The sequence below is a fragment of the Indicator indicator genome, chromosome 7, assembly GCF_027791375.1.
Source record: "Indicator indicator isolate 239-I01 chromosome 7, UM_Iind_1.1, whole genome shotgun sequence".
Taxonomy (NCBI): Eukaryota; Metazoa; Chordata; class Aves; order Piciformes; family Indicatoridae; genus Indicator; species Indicator indicator.
The window spans coordinates 8,304,759-8,321,755 of record NC_072016.1 but is presented as its reverse complement, the minus strand read 5'-3'; the positions used below and the strand labels follow the sequence as shown (position 1 = coordinate 8,321,755).

General features: G+C 43.0%; 1 protein-coding gene across 2 annotated transcripts in view; it reads left to right on the top strand.

The window, feature by feature from the left end:
* Window positions 1-2,902: 2,902 nt before the first annotated feature.
* The window catches only part of ADD3 (adducin 3), a 30,448-nt gene continuing 16,353 nt past the window's right edge, over window positions 2,903-16,997 (top strand). For both annotated transcript variants that reach the window (XM_054382651.1, XM_054382649.1), the window contains exon 1: window positions 2,903-3,106. In XM_054382651.1, coding sequence (XP_054238626.1) covers window positions 2,912-3,106 — 195 coding nt within the window. In that variant the 5' untranslated portion in view covers window positions 2,903-2,911. The remainder of the gene's footprint in view (window positions 3,107-16,997) is intronic.

Genomic DNA, 16,997 nt, shown 5'->3' with positions numbered 1-16,997 from the left:
TAACCAAAAGAGGGTAGATTCAGACTGGATATAGAGAAGACATTTTTACAAGGAGGATAGTGAAACACTGGAACAGCTTGCTCAAGACAGGTGCTACATGCCCCTTCCCTGGAAGAATTCAAGGTCAGGTTGGATGGGGCTCTGAGCAACCTCATCTAGTTGAATATGTCCCTGCTTACTGCAGAGAAGTCAGATGAGGTAACCTTTAGAAGTCCCTTCCAACCCAAACAAATCTATGATTCCGTGATATCCCCATACCCTGGCCCATGAAGTTTATTGTTGTTCTTCAGTGTTTCCAGCTGGAAAAGGCAATAGTTCATGCTTAAAAACTTAAGATCCTTTTATACTTTTTATACTTTTGCTAAAGCTCTCACTCCTTTGAGGCAAGTTCCTTGTCATCTTCCCAGCACCCCAAAGGTGATCACACATAGCAGGCTTCCTGGGGGACAGTCAGCAAATGCTGAATGAATTTATACTGAACCTCAGCAGAAAATGCACAACTCACCACTATGATTCCAGTCTCTCTCTCAAAGCCATCAGAGTTCATGGAGCACATCTCCAGGATGCAGATTATACATCCCAGAATGTTTATCTCTAGCATGAACAGATAATGTTGCACCCCAGATTTTCTCCCTCAAAAAAAAAAAAAAAAACAACACCCAAAAAAGCACAAGGACACAGAGTCAATTACAACCTGCAGTGATTGTTTTTTAAGTGTTAGTTGTGTTTCATTTCAACCTCAAATTTTATCATAATCTGTAGTATATGAGAAAGTCATAGATAGTTTTCTTGTACCTTTATCTGCTAATGTTTTTCCTGGTGTCTGTCTTGTTTTCTGTCTGAGGTTTCGTATTTGGTAGCAGAGCTGCAGTGCCCCAGGATTTTGTCCATGTGCCATTTCTTGCAGCGTGCCAGCAAAGCCATTTGGGCATCAGTGTGGGAAACTGGCTGCAAACCAATCTGCATCCTCCTGCCAGCCTGCTTCAGTGGGTGGCTGTGCAGCAGAGGGTGCAGCCCAAGGACCAAAAAGCTTGTCACAGGCAGGAGGAGGGCTTGGGCTGCTGAAGCTGGTTTTAACAGGAATCATCTCAAATGTTTCATCTGGAAAACATGTGAGGTTGTAGCTGGAGGAGTTCAGATGCTCCATGTCAGTTCACTGTTCGCAACTACCAAACGGTAGCTCCAGTGACCCAAACAAAGGATAGGTGAACTGTGCCACAGGGCAGGGACACAACTGATACCATAATGTCCAGCCACACTGTTGAATACTGCTCCACAACTCTCATTCCTTCATCTTTGTTTTTTTTCTTCTGAAGATGTGAATTATTTACATACCAAATTCATTTTCATGCAAACTGTTTTATGAACTGTATTATTGAATGTGGATATTTGCATGCTAAAAATGCATTTTCATAATACACTATCTCTTCCTACAAATCTTGCTTCTCTTTGTTCCTCAAACCTGAGAAAATATCCCTCCTCTTTGAGGAATGGTGTTCCTGACTGTGCTTCTGTGCCTTATTCTCTGTATGAAAATTCAGGTGTCTGCCTTTTTGCTTTTGATCCAGTTCTGTGTTTACAAATGCTTATCAGGTTTCTGTAATAAGGTTTTAAGCATAGCTTTCTACCAAGACATGAAAGTTATTTTGGAGTATTTTTTTGTTTTGTTTTCATAATGTAATGAACTTCACTGAGAATCTTTGCATACAATGGCACGCAAGAGGAGAAAAGCTAAATATCAGCTATTTGCCATGGATGCAGTCTCAGTCCTGTGCAACTCAACATAGAACCTTTTCTATAGTTCCCTTGGTGTCTCTGACTGTCCTTTGAAAGTGCAAGCATCAGCCAGTGTCTGTGGAGATCCCTGGTCATCTCTGAGTTCTGGGCTCCTCATTTTAAGAATGATATTGAGATACTTGAATGTGTCCAGAGAAGGGCAGTGAGGCTGGTGAGAGGTCTCGAACACAGCCCTATGAGGAGAGGCTGAGGGAGCTGGGGGTGTTTAGCCTGGAGAAGAGGAGGCTCAGGGGAGACCTCATTGCTGTCTACAACTACCTGAAAGGAGGTTGTAGACAGGTGGGAGTTGGTCTCTTCTCCCAAGCAAGCAGTGGCAGAACGAGGGGACACAGTCTCAGGCTGTGCCAGGGGAAGTTTAGACTGGAGGTGAGGAGAAAGTTTTTCACATAAAGAGTAATTGGCCAGTAGAATGTGCTGCCCAGGGAGGTGGTGGAATCACCACCCCTGGAAGTGTTCAAAAAAAGCTTGGAGGTGGCACTTGGAGCCATGGTTTAGTTGTCAGGAGGTGTTAGGTGTTAGGTAACAGGTTGGACTTGATGATCTCTGAAGTCTTTTCCAACCTGGTTGATTCTGTGAGTGGCCTCAGGCCTCCTCTTTGAGCTGGGGCTGTTACAGCTGGAAAATGCTGTAATTGAGGAATGTCTTCATTCCAACTGGGAGATGAGCTTTGAGCGGATGTGAAACAGAGGCCCTGTCCTCTGTGTGTGTATGTTTGAACATGTCTGGAAGAAAAGCTAAATGAAACTTCGTGGTGGGGAGGGTGATGAGTGCAATGTGAAATGGTACAGCAGGAAGGTTTGTTGTAAAATACATTATGTCATAATTTTTAATTGTATGATGTTGGGTTTTTATTTGGCTTGAATAGAGATGATTATGTACTATGAGAGAACTCATTAATGGTTTTAAAGCTCTTTTCTATATTTTTTCCTTAGCTTTCTGATTACAGTAATTGTTCACTTATGCTCCTTTCATTTCAGATGCTATCCTCCAGGGATGAAAAAACTTCGTGTCCAGACTTGGAAGTTGTATTGAATGTCTTCCTTTAAATGGTTAGTGATCATTCCTTCTTTTTGAATTTGCTTCAGGTGAAGCCCACCATCTGCAGCATTGAAGCATGAGTACTGATGCCAGCCAGGTGGTGATCACTACTCCTCCCTCAGCCACGATGCCTCACAAAGAGCGGTACTTCGATCGCATCGACGAGAATGACCCCGAGTATATTCGGGAGAGAAACATGTCTCCTGACCTGAGACAGGACTTCAATATGATGGAGCAAAGGAAGAGGGTCACTCAGATCCTGCAGAGCCCTGTGAGTGGGATTAAGGGGGGGATGAGAACAAGAGAGTGTTATTTTCTGAGATTCCTGATTTTGAGACTTGGAAAAAAAAATAAATACATCTACGTCACAGCTAGCTAGAATAACTCTGGACCATCTTCTAAGAAGAGCTATTAAACAAATTATCCATCATTTTGTTTGCATAGTTTTTGGTCTGTGAGCAAGCAGCCTTTATGTGTTGTTTTTTCTCCTGATGCTTTTATATTTTTATGCTTCACTGCAGCATTACAAAAAGATCTGGCTGGCTGCAGGGTACTTCATTAAAACTTAGGGGCAGAGAAGAGAGTGAAGGAGTCACTGGTCAAGTAGGAATAAATGAGGGCATTACATGATGTGCTGCTTTCTGGGTTTAAATATTCACCTGTCATTTGCATCAGGAATGCTTTAAATAACATTTTTTAATTGGGTTCAGTTTGTTTAAAAGCAAGACTGTGTTCTTTCCTTGTCCTTGGTATGATCACACCACTACTTGACCATATTAGCACTCATCTACTTGTTGTCTGAATTCAGTACTTGTGTAGGCTCCATATAATATTATTAAATCTATTAAATTGTTTCTATTAGTTTTAATTTGTTTTAATAGATGTGTGCTTTGGGTTTAACCTGATGAATACATTGGAAACTATTGTCATGGGTATTTTGAAGCCATAGGGAGTGAGTAAGGACTATGAAGGTGAGCCTTTTGGGGATGTTGGGCTGCAGCATGAGTAATGAGGATAATGGGACTGGGAAGGGGTTAAGCAGCTTTACAGATACTTCTGTCTTCAGTAGCTCTGTAATTTGGGGTGCTGCTTTAATTTTTTTGAAGCCTTTCCATATGTAATGAGATTTCAAACAGCTGTTAGTAATCACCCTATTATAGTTAGCAAACAATCCTGTTATTCATGGCTGAAGTGTTGTCTTGGAGTGCCTCTTGGATCCCTGTGCTGCTCCGAGTATAATGTGAACCTGTTGACTGAGGAATTTATTACTTTCAAGTCAATTTGTGCAAGCTTTTCTTTAAAAAAGGGCTTGGCTGCAAAGCCAATGCTCTAATGAGGTATTGCATAATGCTTTAATAATGATAATTTTATGTTAAACACTTGATTGTAAAATGTGATCACAGTCTGCTGCTTCCTGTTAAAATATTCACTTTGAGTAGCCAGGACTCACAGCAAAGACTTAGATCTTTATCTTTACAGATAATAATAAGTTACAGAGATCTTGTTTGGGTTTGTATGTATGTTGGGTTTTGGGGGGAGGTTTTTTGTCCTTTCAACAGCAGTGTTGAATCTAATAAGCATAACTATTTCCTTAGTAGTTTGGGGGACCTTTTGCCAAGTCTGACAAATGTAATACATGTCCCTTTGCTGCAGCCTCTATGGTGGTTTTTTTAATAGTTGTGTCAGTATGCAGGTTTTAGAAGGGGGGCTGCTGCTGATGCTCTTTGTCTAGGTAACTGTTTTAACAGAAAGTAGGAGGACAAATCCTGTTAGAGTCCTGCCACAGAAGAAGCTGAGGAGAGCGCTTTTTGGCAAGTGACTGTTTGGAGCTGCCAATAAATTGCAAGTTTTTGTTGTGTAAGAGAACAGTTGGTCCAAATAGGCCAGGGGCCTGCTGCCTGCTTGGCTTTTAGTGTCTGCCAGGGAGAAATGGGAACCTGGGAGCTGAGCGTGCAATCGAGCACGAAAAAGAGGTGTCTGAGCTACCAGTTCCCCTCAAGTAGCTCCTGATGCTCTTCTTGATGTAGACAACTTAGAGGAACCCTGTTGAGATTTCTCATCTGAGAAAAGCACTTTTAATACACTATCTCTGGCTGAATGACAATCAAGCAAATTTCATAGAACCATTTCAGTTGGAAAAGACCTTGAAGGCCATTTAATCTTATTACCAAGTCTGGTGCTAAACCATGTCCCTTAGCACTACATCTACTTGTCTTTTAAACACTTTTAGGGATGGTGATTCAATTCTTGTGGAACCTATTCCAGTGTTTCATAACCATTTCAATGAAAAAGTTTCTTCTGATATCCAGCCTAAACCTCACCTGGTCAGCTTGAGCTGTTTATTCTCATCACTTGTTACTAAGGAGAAAAGATCAACACTCAACTCACTACAACCTCCTTTCAGGTAGTTGTAGATAGCAGTAAGGTCTCCCCTCACCCTCTTTTTCTTCAAGCTAAACAACCCCAGTTCACTCTGCTCTTCATAAAACTTGTTCTCTAGACCCTTCACCAGCTTCACTGCCCTTCTATGGACCTGCTCCATGATGCCACTGTCCTTTTTGTAGTGAGTGGTCCAAAACCGAACACAGTATTTGAAGCACGGCCTCACGAGTGTTGAGTAAAGGGGCACAGTCACTTCCCTACTGCTGCTGGCCACACTGTTCCTGATACAGCCCAGGATTTTGCTTACCTTCTTGGCCACCTGAGCACACTGCTGGCCCCTGTTCAGCTGGCTGTTGATCAACACCCCCAGGTCTTTCTCTATGGGGCAGCTTTCCAGCCCATCTGCCCTGGGCCCGTAGCATTGCCTGGGGTTGTTGTGACTGAAGTGCAGGTCCTGGCATTTGGCCTTGTTAAACTTCATACAACTGACCTCAGCCCACTGATCCAGCCTGTCCAGATCCCTCTGTAGGGCCTTCCTACCTTCAAGCTGATCAACACTCCCTCCCAGCTTAGTGTCATTTGCAAATCCTGTTGTCAAGAACATTGATAAAGATATTAAATAGAACTGGCCCCAAAACTGAGCCCTGGGAACACCACCTGTGACCAGCCTCCAACTGGATTTAACTCCATTCACCACCACCCTTTGGGCTCAGCCATCCAGCCAGTTTCTTTACCCAGCAAAGCATCCATCCATCTATGCCATGAACAGCCAGTTTCTCCAGGAGGATGCTGTGGGAAATGATGTCAAAGGCTTTGCTGAAGTCCAGGTAAACAACATCCACAGCCTTTCATAACTGATCTGGGGATAGAAACGGCATTATTTCTTCCAAGTTCCAGCTGCAATGTACCATAGTGTTCATAGGACTGGAAATAATTGCCTTGTCTTCTCCTGAAGTTAAAAAGTGTCACAAAAGGGCTAGAAAGGGCTTTTCCTGGTGCCAGTCTTTGTAATACAGGTTCAGGGTTGAATTAAGGAGTATTGCTTGTAACGTTTTTTGTTCTATAGATGCAGAATTGCATTGCATGAGGAGTTTGCCTAGAGCTTTGTTGGTTCTTTGGTTTATTCCAGTCAACAAGGAGGAAATAGTTTGAAGGTGTTTGGAAGAAAAGGAAGAGAGGTTATCACACATTTTAAAGATCTTGCTCAGTGGTAAATCTTCAACCAGTCTTAGATGCTTGCATTCAAATCAGAGCAATAGTCATTGACTCATCTTCTGGCAGGTATTAGTAAATATGAAGCATATGTAGCAAGGATAATACCTTCCTTAAAGATACACAAGCATGTATGGACTTGAGGTGAGCTCATTTGAATGTACACTGCCTCTGAGCAAAGGATTATGGTGTAAAACTAAAGGGTTAATCACTGTCATATACTGGGAAGCTTAGGTACTGATTTAATCTGTTTTATTAAGATGCCTTTTTCTTTCAAGTAGGAAAATCTAAATCCTTCAGCAAGAAAATAAATTAGAGAATATATCTCAGGAACCACAGTGTATTTTGTATAGGACATGGCATTTTAAAGGCCACAGCCCTGACCAGACATCTTCAGACATCAAACTGCTGCATCTCTCTGATGTGCTGTTTGATGCACATATTGATGTGCAAGCTGACTACTCCCCTCTGAGGTGTGATTTCCCTTTCCTAAATTAAATAATTCAAAAGCTACTGGAAAGCTGTTCCCATTACTTCTGATGTTTGCTAATGTCTTAATGTCTGTTCCTATAAAGTCTGTTCATAAAAAGTCTAAGCAAATCATGTTATGACCACTGCCCACAAAGAATATCCTGATGTTATCAGTGACTTCTCTGACAGATTTTCTTAATGCTGGACATAAACCTGTGAGCACTGGATGGCTTGGAGAATCTGAAAGGGCCTGCATGTGCCTTGTTCTGTGTCTGTTAGAAAGGTTGGAAGAAATTAGGATCTGCTGGATCTGAGCAGCCTGATAGCATCCAGAGGTACTGCTGGACAACCTTTAAGATAAAGCTGTTAAAGATGATTTCAGAAATGTCTGCAAGTTGTGATGGTTTAGTTACTGTGTCATTACTGCATTTATAGAATTATAGAATGGTCTGGGTTGGAAGGGACCTCTGAAGGTCATCTAGTCCAACCCCCTCTGCAGTAAGCAGGGACATCTTCAACTAGATCTGACTGCCCAGAGCCCTGTCGAGCTGCACTTTGAATATTTCCAGGGATTGGGCTCCAACCACCTCCCTGGGCAACCTGTTCCAGTGTTCCAATACTCTCATGGTAAAGAACTTGTCCTAACATCCAATCTAAATCTACTCTTCTCTAGTTTGAAGCCATTGCCCTTTATCCTATCACCACAGGCCTTTGTAAACAGTCTTTCTCCATCCTTCTTGCAGGTCCCCTTCAGGTACTAGAAGGCTGCTGTTAGGTGTCCCCAGAGCCTTCTCTTCTCCAGGCTGAACAGCCTCAGCTCCCTCAGTCTGTCTTTGTAGCAGAGGTGTTCCAGCCCCCTGATTCTTTTTTGGCCCTCCTTTGGACCCACTCCATCAGGTCTATGCCCTTCCTATATTGAGGGCTCGATGCAGTGGACTAATTCTATTGCTTTTCACTGAATCTCACATACTTGACCTGTAACATATCCAAAATTTGCCAAGATGGGTTTATCAGCTTATCTTAGGTTTTCCAGCTTAAGTCTGAAATTAAAAGTAGTTTTTTTCTTTTTATATGCTAAACAATTATACATTGCTTGTTACACAGAGTAACTACCTCTTTCAAAGAGTAAATGTTTATTTGTTGTATCATCTAAACCCTTATTTCAGTTATGGTATACAAGTCCTGCTTCTGGCTTTCATTTCCTCCTTTCACTTCTCTGGTACCCTCACCATGGCAACCAGAAGCTTCAAAAACACTTTAAATAAGCAATGGTTGTGCAGTTGTAGTGTATGAAGACTGAACAGTCAGATCAGTATCAAGGAGCTGCATGAATATACAGAAGGGAGAAACTCCTTGCAGCCCTCATGGAGCAACAAGGGAAGGTGGTGTGTGTTTCTGTGGGCAGACAGCAGTGCCACACAGCTTCCAGTGAGGTGAGACCATGTGAAATAATTATCTAAGCAGGAAAGCTAGCTACAGGCTTTAGCTAACAGGACTCTGTGTGTGACCTGAGAGGAAATTAGGATCACTGCTTAAACTCCACAGAGGAGCACCTTACATCTGTATTTGAAGAGAAAATACAAGTCAGAGTGGAAATGGAAGAGGATGCAATCTTCTACAGAAGAAACACTGTTATGTGAGAACTTAATTATTTTTACTGATGTAAGAAAATGCTGGAATAGTCAAATTAGTACATGAAGTGATGAGTTGAACAGCTGAAATGTTTAAACATAAAGATAGGCCATTATTGGGCAGGTAAGTGCCCAGCTTCTGTTTTAAATTCACTACTGGAAATTTTGTGTGGCTCGTCAAGACCCATCGAATGTGCCCTTGCGATCTTGACTTATGAAACACGGTTATTTGAAGCTTTTTTGGTTTTAAGTTGAGCACTTGGGCAGGATCTCGTTATGCTTTGCTTGAATTTCATGTTGGATGGAGAAAGAATGTACCAATCTATTGTGGCTCTCCAGGTGCTTGAGGCAATTTCTGCCTTGATGCTGCCACAGCATGAGAGTGCTGCTTCAGGTCTAGCCGTCCCGATTGCGAAATCAGAGAGGGCTTTTTATGCTGAGCTTCAAAAGTTCTTTCTTGTGCTGCTCTTCCTTCCTGCCTTGTACATGCATACACACCCCTGCCTCTCCCATCAGCTAGTCTTGCCTAAAAGCATGAGGAGATAAGCTTAGTTTAGAAACTCATCTATTCAGAGGTCTGGCTTAGCACGCAGGCAGATTTTTCTCCCCCAAAACAAGCAAAGCCACCCACACTGGAATTTTTCTGGCTGTGTTATTTTCAAACCACCAGGACAGAGAGGAAGGATGGTTTGATTTATTTTTTCCCCCCAGCTTTCACAGATGTCTGGCTTACCTTACTTTGTATTGAGTGAATGTGCAGTATTTTCACAGTGCCACTCCCTCTTGGGGCAGTTTATTTTCTTAAAATATCAGTGTCCTTTCAGCTCCTCACATGATGCAGCTTCCAATTCTTTCACCACAAGTTCAAAAGCCTTTCATGTCCTTCAGGAGCATCACCCTTTGACCAAGAAGGTCTCACAACCTTATCCATCCCCATGCAACCTCCTAGTTGGACATGCCTCTCACATTGCAATTCTCTTCTCAGGCTTTGGTCTTCTCTGACATCTTCCTGGCATCCTGATGGGGAGGCATGACTCTTGCCTCATCACAAGAGCTTATTTAATCACATGCTCTTGTCATACAACCTATGCAGCATTCTGTTCACCAGGGGAGATGAGCTCAACTTTGCATGTCATTTAAAGACATGGCACACAGTGTCCCTCTGAGGTCCCTGTTGAGCCCAGGGTTGACCTGGAGACTGGGCAAGCTCAACATTTTAAGTCAAGGCTATCCACTGGATCTCTAGGAGAAACTAAGAAATTCCATGGTCTAACTTCTATTTCTATAGCTGTGGAGGTTCATGGTCAGTTCATACCTGTGTCCTGTACCACAAGTGCAATGGTGAAATTTTTCCCTGCTTCCTTCTGTCAAGAGTTACCTTTCATTCCTCTTTTATTTCCATATTGCTGCTTTCCATTTAGGTTAAACTGTGGTTTCATTAGATATAAATGCCAATGATTTCCAACTCCTTCTGCCCCTGCCCTGACCCCATCCATATTTCTAATCTTCCTGCTGGTTGCTAAGTGCTTGGCACTGAGTTTTGGTTACTTCAGGGGGGTGTCTGCAGATCCTGTCTGTACTTTTGGTACCATGTTCTTCAGATTATTCAAATCATTGAACAATCAGATCCATCCTCTTGTTGCCTGACAGCTTTCCTATGCTCCTAGATGTCTTTGAAGTTATTCATTGTAAATAACACCCTGATCTGGATTAATTCCATAGGTAATTGATCATAGAATCATAGAATCAACCAGGTTGGAAGAGACCTCCAAGATCATCCAGTCCAACCTATCCCCCAGCCCTATCCAATCAACCAGACCATGGCACTAAGTGCCTCATCCAGGCTTCTCTTGAACATCTCCAGGGACAGCAACTCCACCACCTCCCTGAGCAGCCCATTCCAATGGGCAATCACTCTCTGTGTGAAGAACTTCCTCCTCACATCCAGCCTATACCTCCCCTGGCACAGCTTGAGACTGTGTCCTCTTGTTCTGGTGCTGGTTGCCTGGGAGAAGAGACCAACCCCCACCTGGCTACAACCTCCCTTCAGGTAGTTGTAGACAGCAATGAGGTCACCCCTGAGCCTCCTCTTCTCCAGGCTAAACACCCCCAGCTCCCTCAGCCTCTCGTCATAGGGTTTGTGTTCCAGGCACCTCACCAGCTGTATCACCCTTCTCTGGACACGTTCCAGTACCTCAACATCTCTGTTGAACTGAGGGGTCCAGAACTGAACACAGTAAATATATGATAAGGAGATAAAATAAAATGTGTTGTAACAAAATCCACCATTTTTCTTTCATTCACTAGTCTTATAAATTGTGTCAAATGAAGGCATCAAATTGTTCATGTGAGAGCAGGAAGAGGGGTTTCCACTGCAGTACAAGTAATAAATAACAATCAAAAGGACTTAGCTGTATAAATTTTTAAGTCCTTTTCCTGGAAAATCCTGGAAAGCTGTGACTGATGGCCTTTCCTCTCTGGCTGCAGGAGTATGAGCATCCAGACCATCCTGCAAGACCTCTGCCTGTCATGTCCTGGTGCATTGTCACCACGTGTGCTCCTACTCTCCCTGCTCTTACTGAAAAAACCCAATTATACTCAGAAATGTGTAAGATCCCTGAAAAAACCCTGAAATCTGATTTCTTCTGGCTTTTTGAATGTTGGGAATTGTGTCATCTAGCAAGCTGCGTAGCGTTGCTGTCCTACATGAGAAAGCACGAGGCAGGAACCATACCCTCAATTCATAAGCAGCAATAGTGTGAGTGTGGGGATTGCTGGGACTTGGGAGCTGGGTGTGCTGAAGATGGGCTGTGCAAAGGAGTTCAGTGCTGCAGGTTTTGCTTTAATCATAGGTTATCTCTAGGAGTAAACACACTGCTTCAGCTCTCAGGAAAGCTGAGGTAGTAGAGGAGGTAAAGGGGAGTAGAGGCAGAGGAAAGTAGAGGTTAGAGGAGCAGGAAAAACCGGCGCAGGCTGAGCTCCGTATGTGACACCAGCTTACTGTCAATCAAGTCACTGAATCCACCCCAGATACCCACACGCTTCACTGCAAGTGAAGAGATTATTACAACTTTACCTAATTCCCCGTGTTTCTTACTGACCCAGTTGGTTTCAGTCTTAACACAGAGGCCTCCCCACCCTCCCCCATTTCTCGGTGGTGTTAACAAACGCTTTTTGTGACTCTTATCTTTTCCCCGCCAGCCTGAACTCACTGGCGGTTTTTTTGTGGCCAGCTCCACCCTTTTCCACTTAGGGCACCGGTTGTTTGTATCTAAACTCTAGTCTTGAAGCAGCCTGTTAGGAAGCTGTATCAGCTGCTTCACTGAAGGTCTTCCTCTCCGGGGGCAGCTGCCTTTACAGCACAGGAGTCAAAGTTAACGTCTCTTCTTCGCTCTCAAGAACCAAATACCAGTTAAGTTTTGAAACTTTTCTTCAATGGTGCTGATTTGGTTTAGAAAACTCCCTGTGGGCACACCTCTGTATGAATGAGTTGAATGAGATCCCTTTGAAAAAAAGGATTTAAAGTATATAAACTCTGATCAAAACCAGGCAAATGTGAAAATAGGTGAAGGGGGTTCCAGTAGTATTCCACAGCTTTTAGACTGGCAGCTGTGCTGTTACTAAACACAGGGACCTCACGTAACTACTTTTGGGTGGTTCACAGTGATAAGACAAGGAACAATGGGTTCAAACTAGAACGTAGAAGATTTCACCTCAACATGAGGAGAAACTTCTTTACAGTGAGAGTGACAGAGCACTGGAACAGGCTGCCCAGGGGGTTGTGGAGTCTCCTTCTCTGGAGACTTTCCAAACCCACCTGGATGCATTCCTGTGCAGACTACCCTAAGTGATCCTGCTCTGGCAGGGGGTTGGACCTGATGATCTCTTGAGGTCCCTTCCAACCTCTGATATACTGTGATATAGACTGACCTATCAAGCTGTTTGGACCTTACTCTATTTAGCCCTAATGGGAGCACATGCTTCCTCTTCCTGAAGGTTTGCAGTGGTGTGGGGTGCTTGTAGGTGACCTGTCTACCATTGTTTTTCCTATGTACAGGGGTGTGTGTGTGTGGAAATTCTTACTATTGTATTTCTACTTCTTTTGAGTGAACAATGACTACATGGAGAAATCAGTGGTCAGCAAACAAGAAACAATGCAAAAAAAAAAGGATACTCAAAATACTTAGGAACCTGTATACTTCTTAACATCCTCAGAGAGCTGCCTCCCAAGATGAAGAGATTAGTGCTAAAATTTTCTAGTACCATGATTATTTTGTGCTATATATAAATGTGTATACATGTAAAATAGGTTATTCCAGCAAGTTGGTTATTCTAGTTTTTCTGCTTATGTTGACTGAAAAATACCAGTTGTCAACTAGTATGTGCAAATGTTGCTTTGATTTTTTTTTTTTTTAAAGCCCAAATTTACCCTGTCTGCTTGCACTTAGACTGTCCTGAAAGAAAATGGAAGTAAATGAGTCAGAACTGAGGCTTGTAACTTCACTCTTGACTTTCAGAGAGCCCTTGCAGGGCTAAATTAAAAGCTTGAGTTTATGATGTGTGTTTGGAAGATGATTGCAAGTATTTCTGGAGAAGTAATTTGCTTATATTAGAAAGACCTAGACCTAATTGTGCAGTTAATGACTTCATCAAGCAAAGAAGTATCTGTTCTGCAGGCTGCAGTAGCACGCAAGCCTGGCTAAGCTGGTGTAAAAGAGCTGGCTGGACTTCTATAAAGTTTTGAAACAGTGGAGTTTTAGGAACAAGTAGAGCTGCTCTGTGTATTTTCACTGGTGAGTTGTGAATAAATTCATGTTTCAGTGCAAGGTAGCAAAGTGGCATTCAGAAGGTGGCTGAGATGAAAGGAAAGCAGCTGGGCACTGCCAGGTCAGGGCAGTCAGGTCAGCAGCTGACAGGCTTGACTATGCAGGGGATGCTTGTGTTCATGGTATAAGTGCAAAGCTGTTTTCCTCCAGTGCAACTTAGTGTAGTTCAGCTCACTGCAGTTTTGAGGAGAGCAACCTCAGCTGATAGTAGTGGCAGAGAAGTTTTGCAGCCAGTGCATGCTGAGGTGAGGCTCACTTAGGTGGCTGACTGCTGCCGGGTGAATAAAAGCTCTGCTCGTCATTCTTACAGCTGTGCATCTTGCCTAAAATATTGCTTTACCTCCTTTCCAGTAGCTGTTGTGGGCCAAGTTTTCATACCACAACCTGTTTTCTATGTGAACTTAGAGCAGGATTCTTGAAGTGCTGTTCCAGCACAAATGAAGTGGGACACTGGCTCTTGGTTGGACAGGTGAGCTCACTGAAGGCAGAAGGATGCTTGTGCAAAGAGGAAGCAATTCTCAGCTGTGGTGGATAGGCTATCTAGGTGACAGCCTTGCTGTAGCACCAGTGCAGGCACAGACCATGTCCAGAAGCAGTACAGACAGGGGGGTTGGCAAGGTGGCTGTGTTGATGGGGAGCATGGGCAGCTAGAAGATGCTGTGCTTCTCACATATATTGCTGTAAAAATTTACTGTCTTGTTGTATCATCTTATGTCTAAAGTTATAGTGTTTTAAAACAAACAACACACATGTGTACCCAAATAACTATTTAAATCCCAGAGCTGAAACTTTCTCTTTATTGAGCAATGCTGAGCAGACAGCTGAATAACATCATTTTTCATTCATCTGACAGTACAGTTTCTCCTCTGTCAGCATTTTCTTGTCAAATACTACATCTAGAAATTACTAGTGACCTTTCCACTGGAAAAATGTCAGCTTTGTGGCAGAGCAGAGTGTTTGTCACTCTACTGAAAACCTCTCACTCAAGCATGGCTTTCACTTGGTCACTTGTGACAGTTGCCCTGTAATGTCGGATGGATAGTGTTGTACTCTCATGATTTTGAAGCAAAACCAAACTGCTTGGTCTTCAGGCTGCAGTTGGGTTTTTCAAAAGCAGATTCCTGTTGCTGAATGGATCAGTCCCCAAAATCAGAGTCCTGGGTAGTCTTTAAAGAAACCAGTATGGCTCCAATAAACATCATTCACTTAATGGGCTAGTATTCAAGGTAAATTGTTGTCCAGAAGAAGGTCATGGCCTTTGTATGAGCCCATCAGGAATGACCAGCATTGGAGGAAGGTTGTGTTAGCATATGTGGGATGGTTATCTATGAGCATACAGATCTGAGTTTTAAATGTCTGTAGCAGTGAGCCAAAGGTATTGAAATATTCATAAGTGTGCATGGAGGAACGTGCATGAGTCATGTGTGTGACATGCTGAAAGCTGCAGTCTGCTAAAAAACACTGTTGTGCACTGGCATGGGGACAAATTGCATACTTTATCCCTTCTTCTATAGCCTTAACTCTGTTTTACAGCTTATCTCAAATCTCCTTATTTGTTCCTTGCCCTGGCTCGTACCTGTCTTCTGTTATTTCTTAAATTATTTTTAAGGGAAGCTGCTTGTTCAGTTTAACAACATCCTTGCTCCAACACCAAATCCTCATTTATAGTAGCCTCAGCAAGTATATGAGTTACTACAGTTAGCATCAGAGAGCAAAACTGAGCTCAGAAGAATGAAAATAGCACAAGCAGAAAGCAGAATGAAAAAGACAATTAAAAAAAAAAAATCTAGGGGGTGGGGGGGGAAAGCCCAAAATACATTATAGTACCTTCTTTCTGCTCTGGAAGTAACATTACTCCTAGAGGGGTTAAAAAAAAAAATCTGAATATGACTAATAAGAGCTTAGTGTGAATGTTTTTGCAGATCATTTTTATTGTCCTTGTTGAAGTGTGCCATTTAATGTAATGCAGATAACTGTTTTGCTCCATCTCCTCCCAAGCAAATGCTTCCATGAATTCCGTGAATTCTGCCTTCCATACGGCCCCCAGGAGACCACAAATGTGCAGTTTCTTTATGTACGTATTGTAAACAAGAGTGAAAGAGCATTTCAGCCTTGCAGAGTGTGAAATGGCAGCACTTTCTTGCAGGGGGGTCTCTTTCAGGAATACTTGTAAAGTAATTTAATATCCTGGAATGACAGAACTTGAAAATAAGAGTTGGTGTAGCTTGTTGATGAAATATATTAGCCAGTCATTGGCTCTCTCCATTCTTAATGGATCACAGTACTAGAGGGACAAAGAGCCATAAAACTATAGCCTCATGGTGAACCATCAGCAGAAAAGGGAGCTGACCCTGGCATGGGATGTATCAAGAAAGGTGTGTCCAGCAGGGCTAGGGAAGTTCTTCTACCTCTCTACTCTGCCCTGGGGAGACCACACCTGGAATACTGTGTCCAGTTTTGGGCTCCCCAGTTCAAGAGAGACAGAGACCTGCTGGAGAGAATCCAACAGAGAGCCACAAGGATGATTAGGGGACTTGAGCATCTCCCCTAAGAAGAGAGACTGAGAGCCCTGGGGCTGTTTAGTCTGGAGAAGAGAAGACTGAGAGGGGATCTGATCAATGTCTATCAATATCTGAGGGGTGGGTGTCAAGTGGAGGGGGCCAGGCTCTTTTCAGTGGTTCACAGTGATAAGACAAGGAACAATGGCTTCAAACTGGAACATAGAAGATTTCACCTCAACATGAGGAGAAACTTCTTTACAGTGAGAGTGACAGAGCCCTGGAACAGGCTGCCCAGGGGGGTTGTGGAAACTCCTTCTGTGGAGACTTTCCAAACCTACCTGGATGCATTCCTGTGCAGACTACCCTAAGTGATCCTACTCTGGCAGAGGGGTTGGATCTGATGATCTCCTGAGTTCCCTTCCAACCTCTGATATGCTGGGATACTGTGATAACTAGTGCTAGAAAGCCTGTTTTATGGATTTGGGTTTGGGGGATTTTCTTAGTGAAGAAGCCTTCTGTAAGATGAAGGAGATGATGGGCAAAGGGTCAAGGAAGCACCTCTGATGTTATTCTACATTTTTTGACCTTTCAAGCAGGTTAGTAGAAATCAAAGGTAGGACCTTGAGTCTTTTTTTTTTCTTTTTTCCCCTATGGATGTTAAGAACAAGTTGTTTTTTTTTTTTTTACCATGAGCATAGTGGAGCACTGGAACAGGCTACCTAGGGAGGTGGTTGGGGCCCCATCCCTGGAGATACTCAAGATTAGGCTTGACAGGGCTCTAGGCAACCTGATCTAATAGAGGATGTCCCTGCTTACTGCAGAGGGGGTTGGTCTAGATGACCTTTGCAGCTCCATTCCAACCCAAACCATTTTGTGATTCTGTGTGATTCTATGCACTGTGAGCTGTTCAACCACCAAAATGCTTTCCTCTAGTTACATGAAAAGTCTTTGTCTTCTATAGGGGATTGTCTAAATTAAGTGCATCTGGGTTTCATTCCAAACCACTTTGTGGTGAGAGTTGCTCAGATTCAGGTTCTAACCAACCTGTTTCCTGGTTATTCAGATTGTGATTTTTGGTGTATTCCCCTTGTTACCCTGAAGCACAGCAGCACATTAAACACTCAGTCCTGCACTTGAGT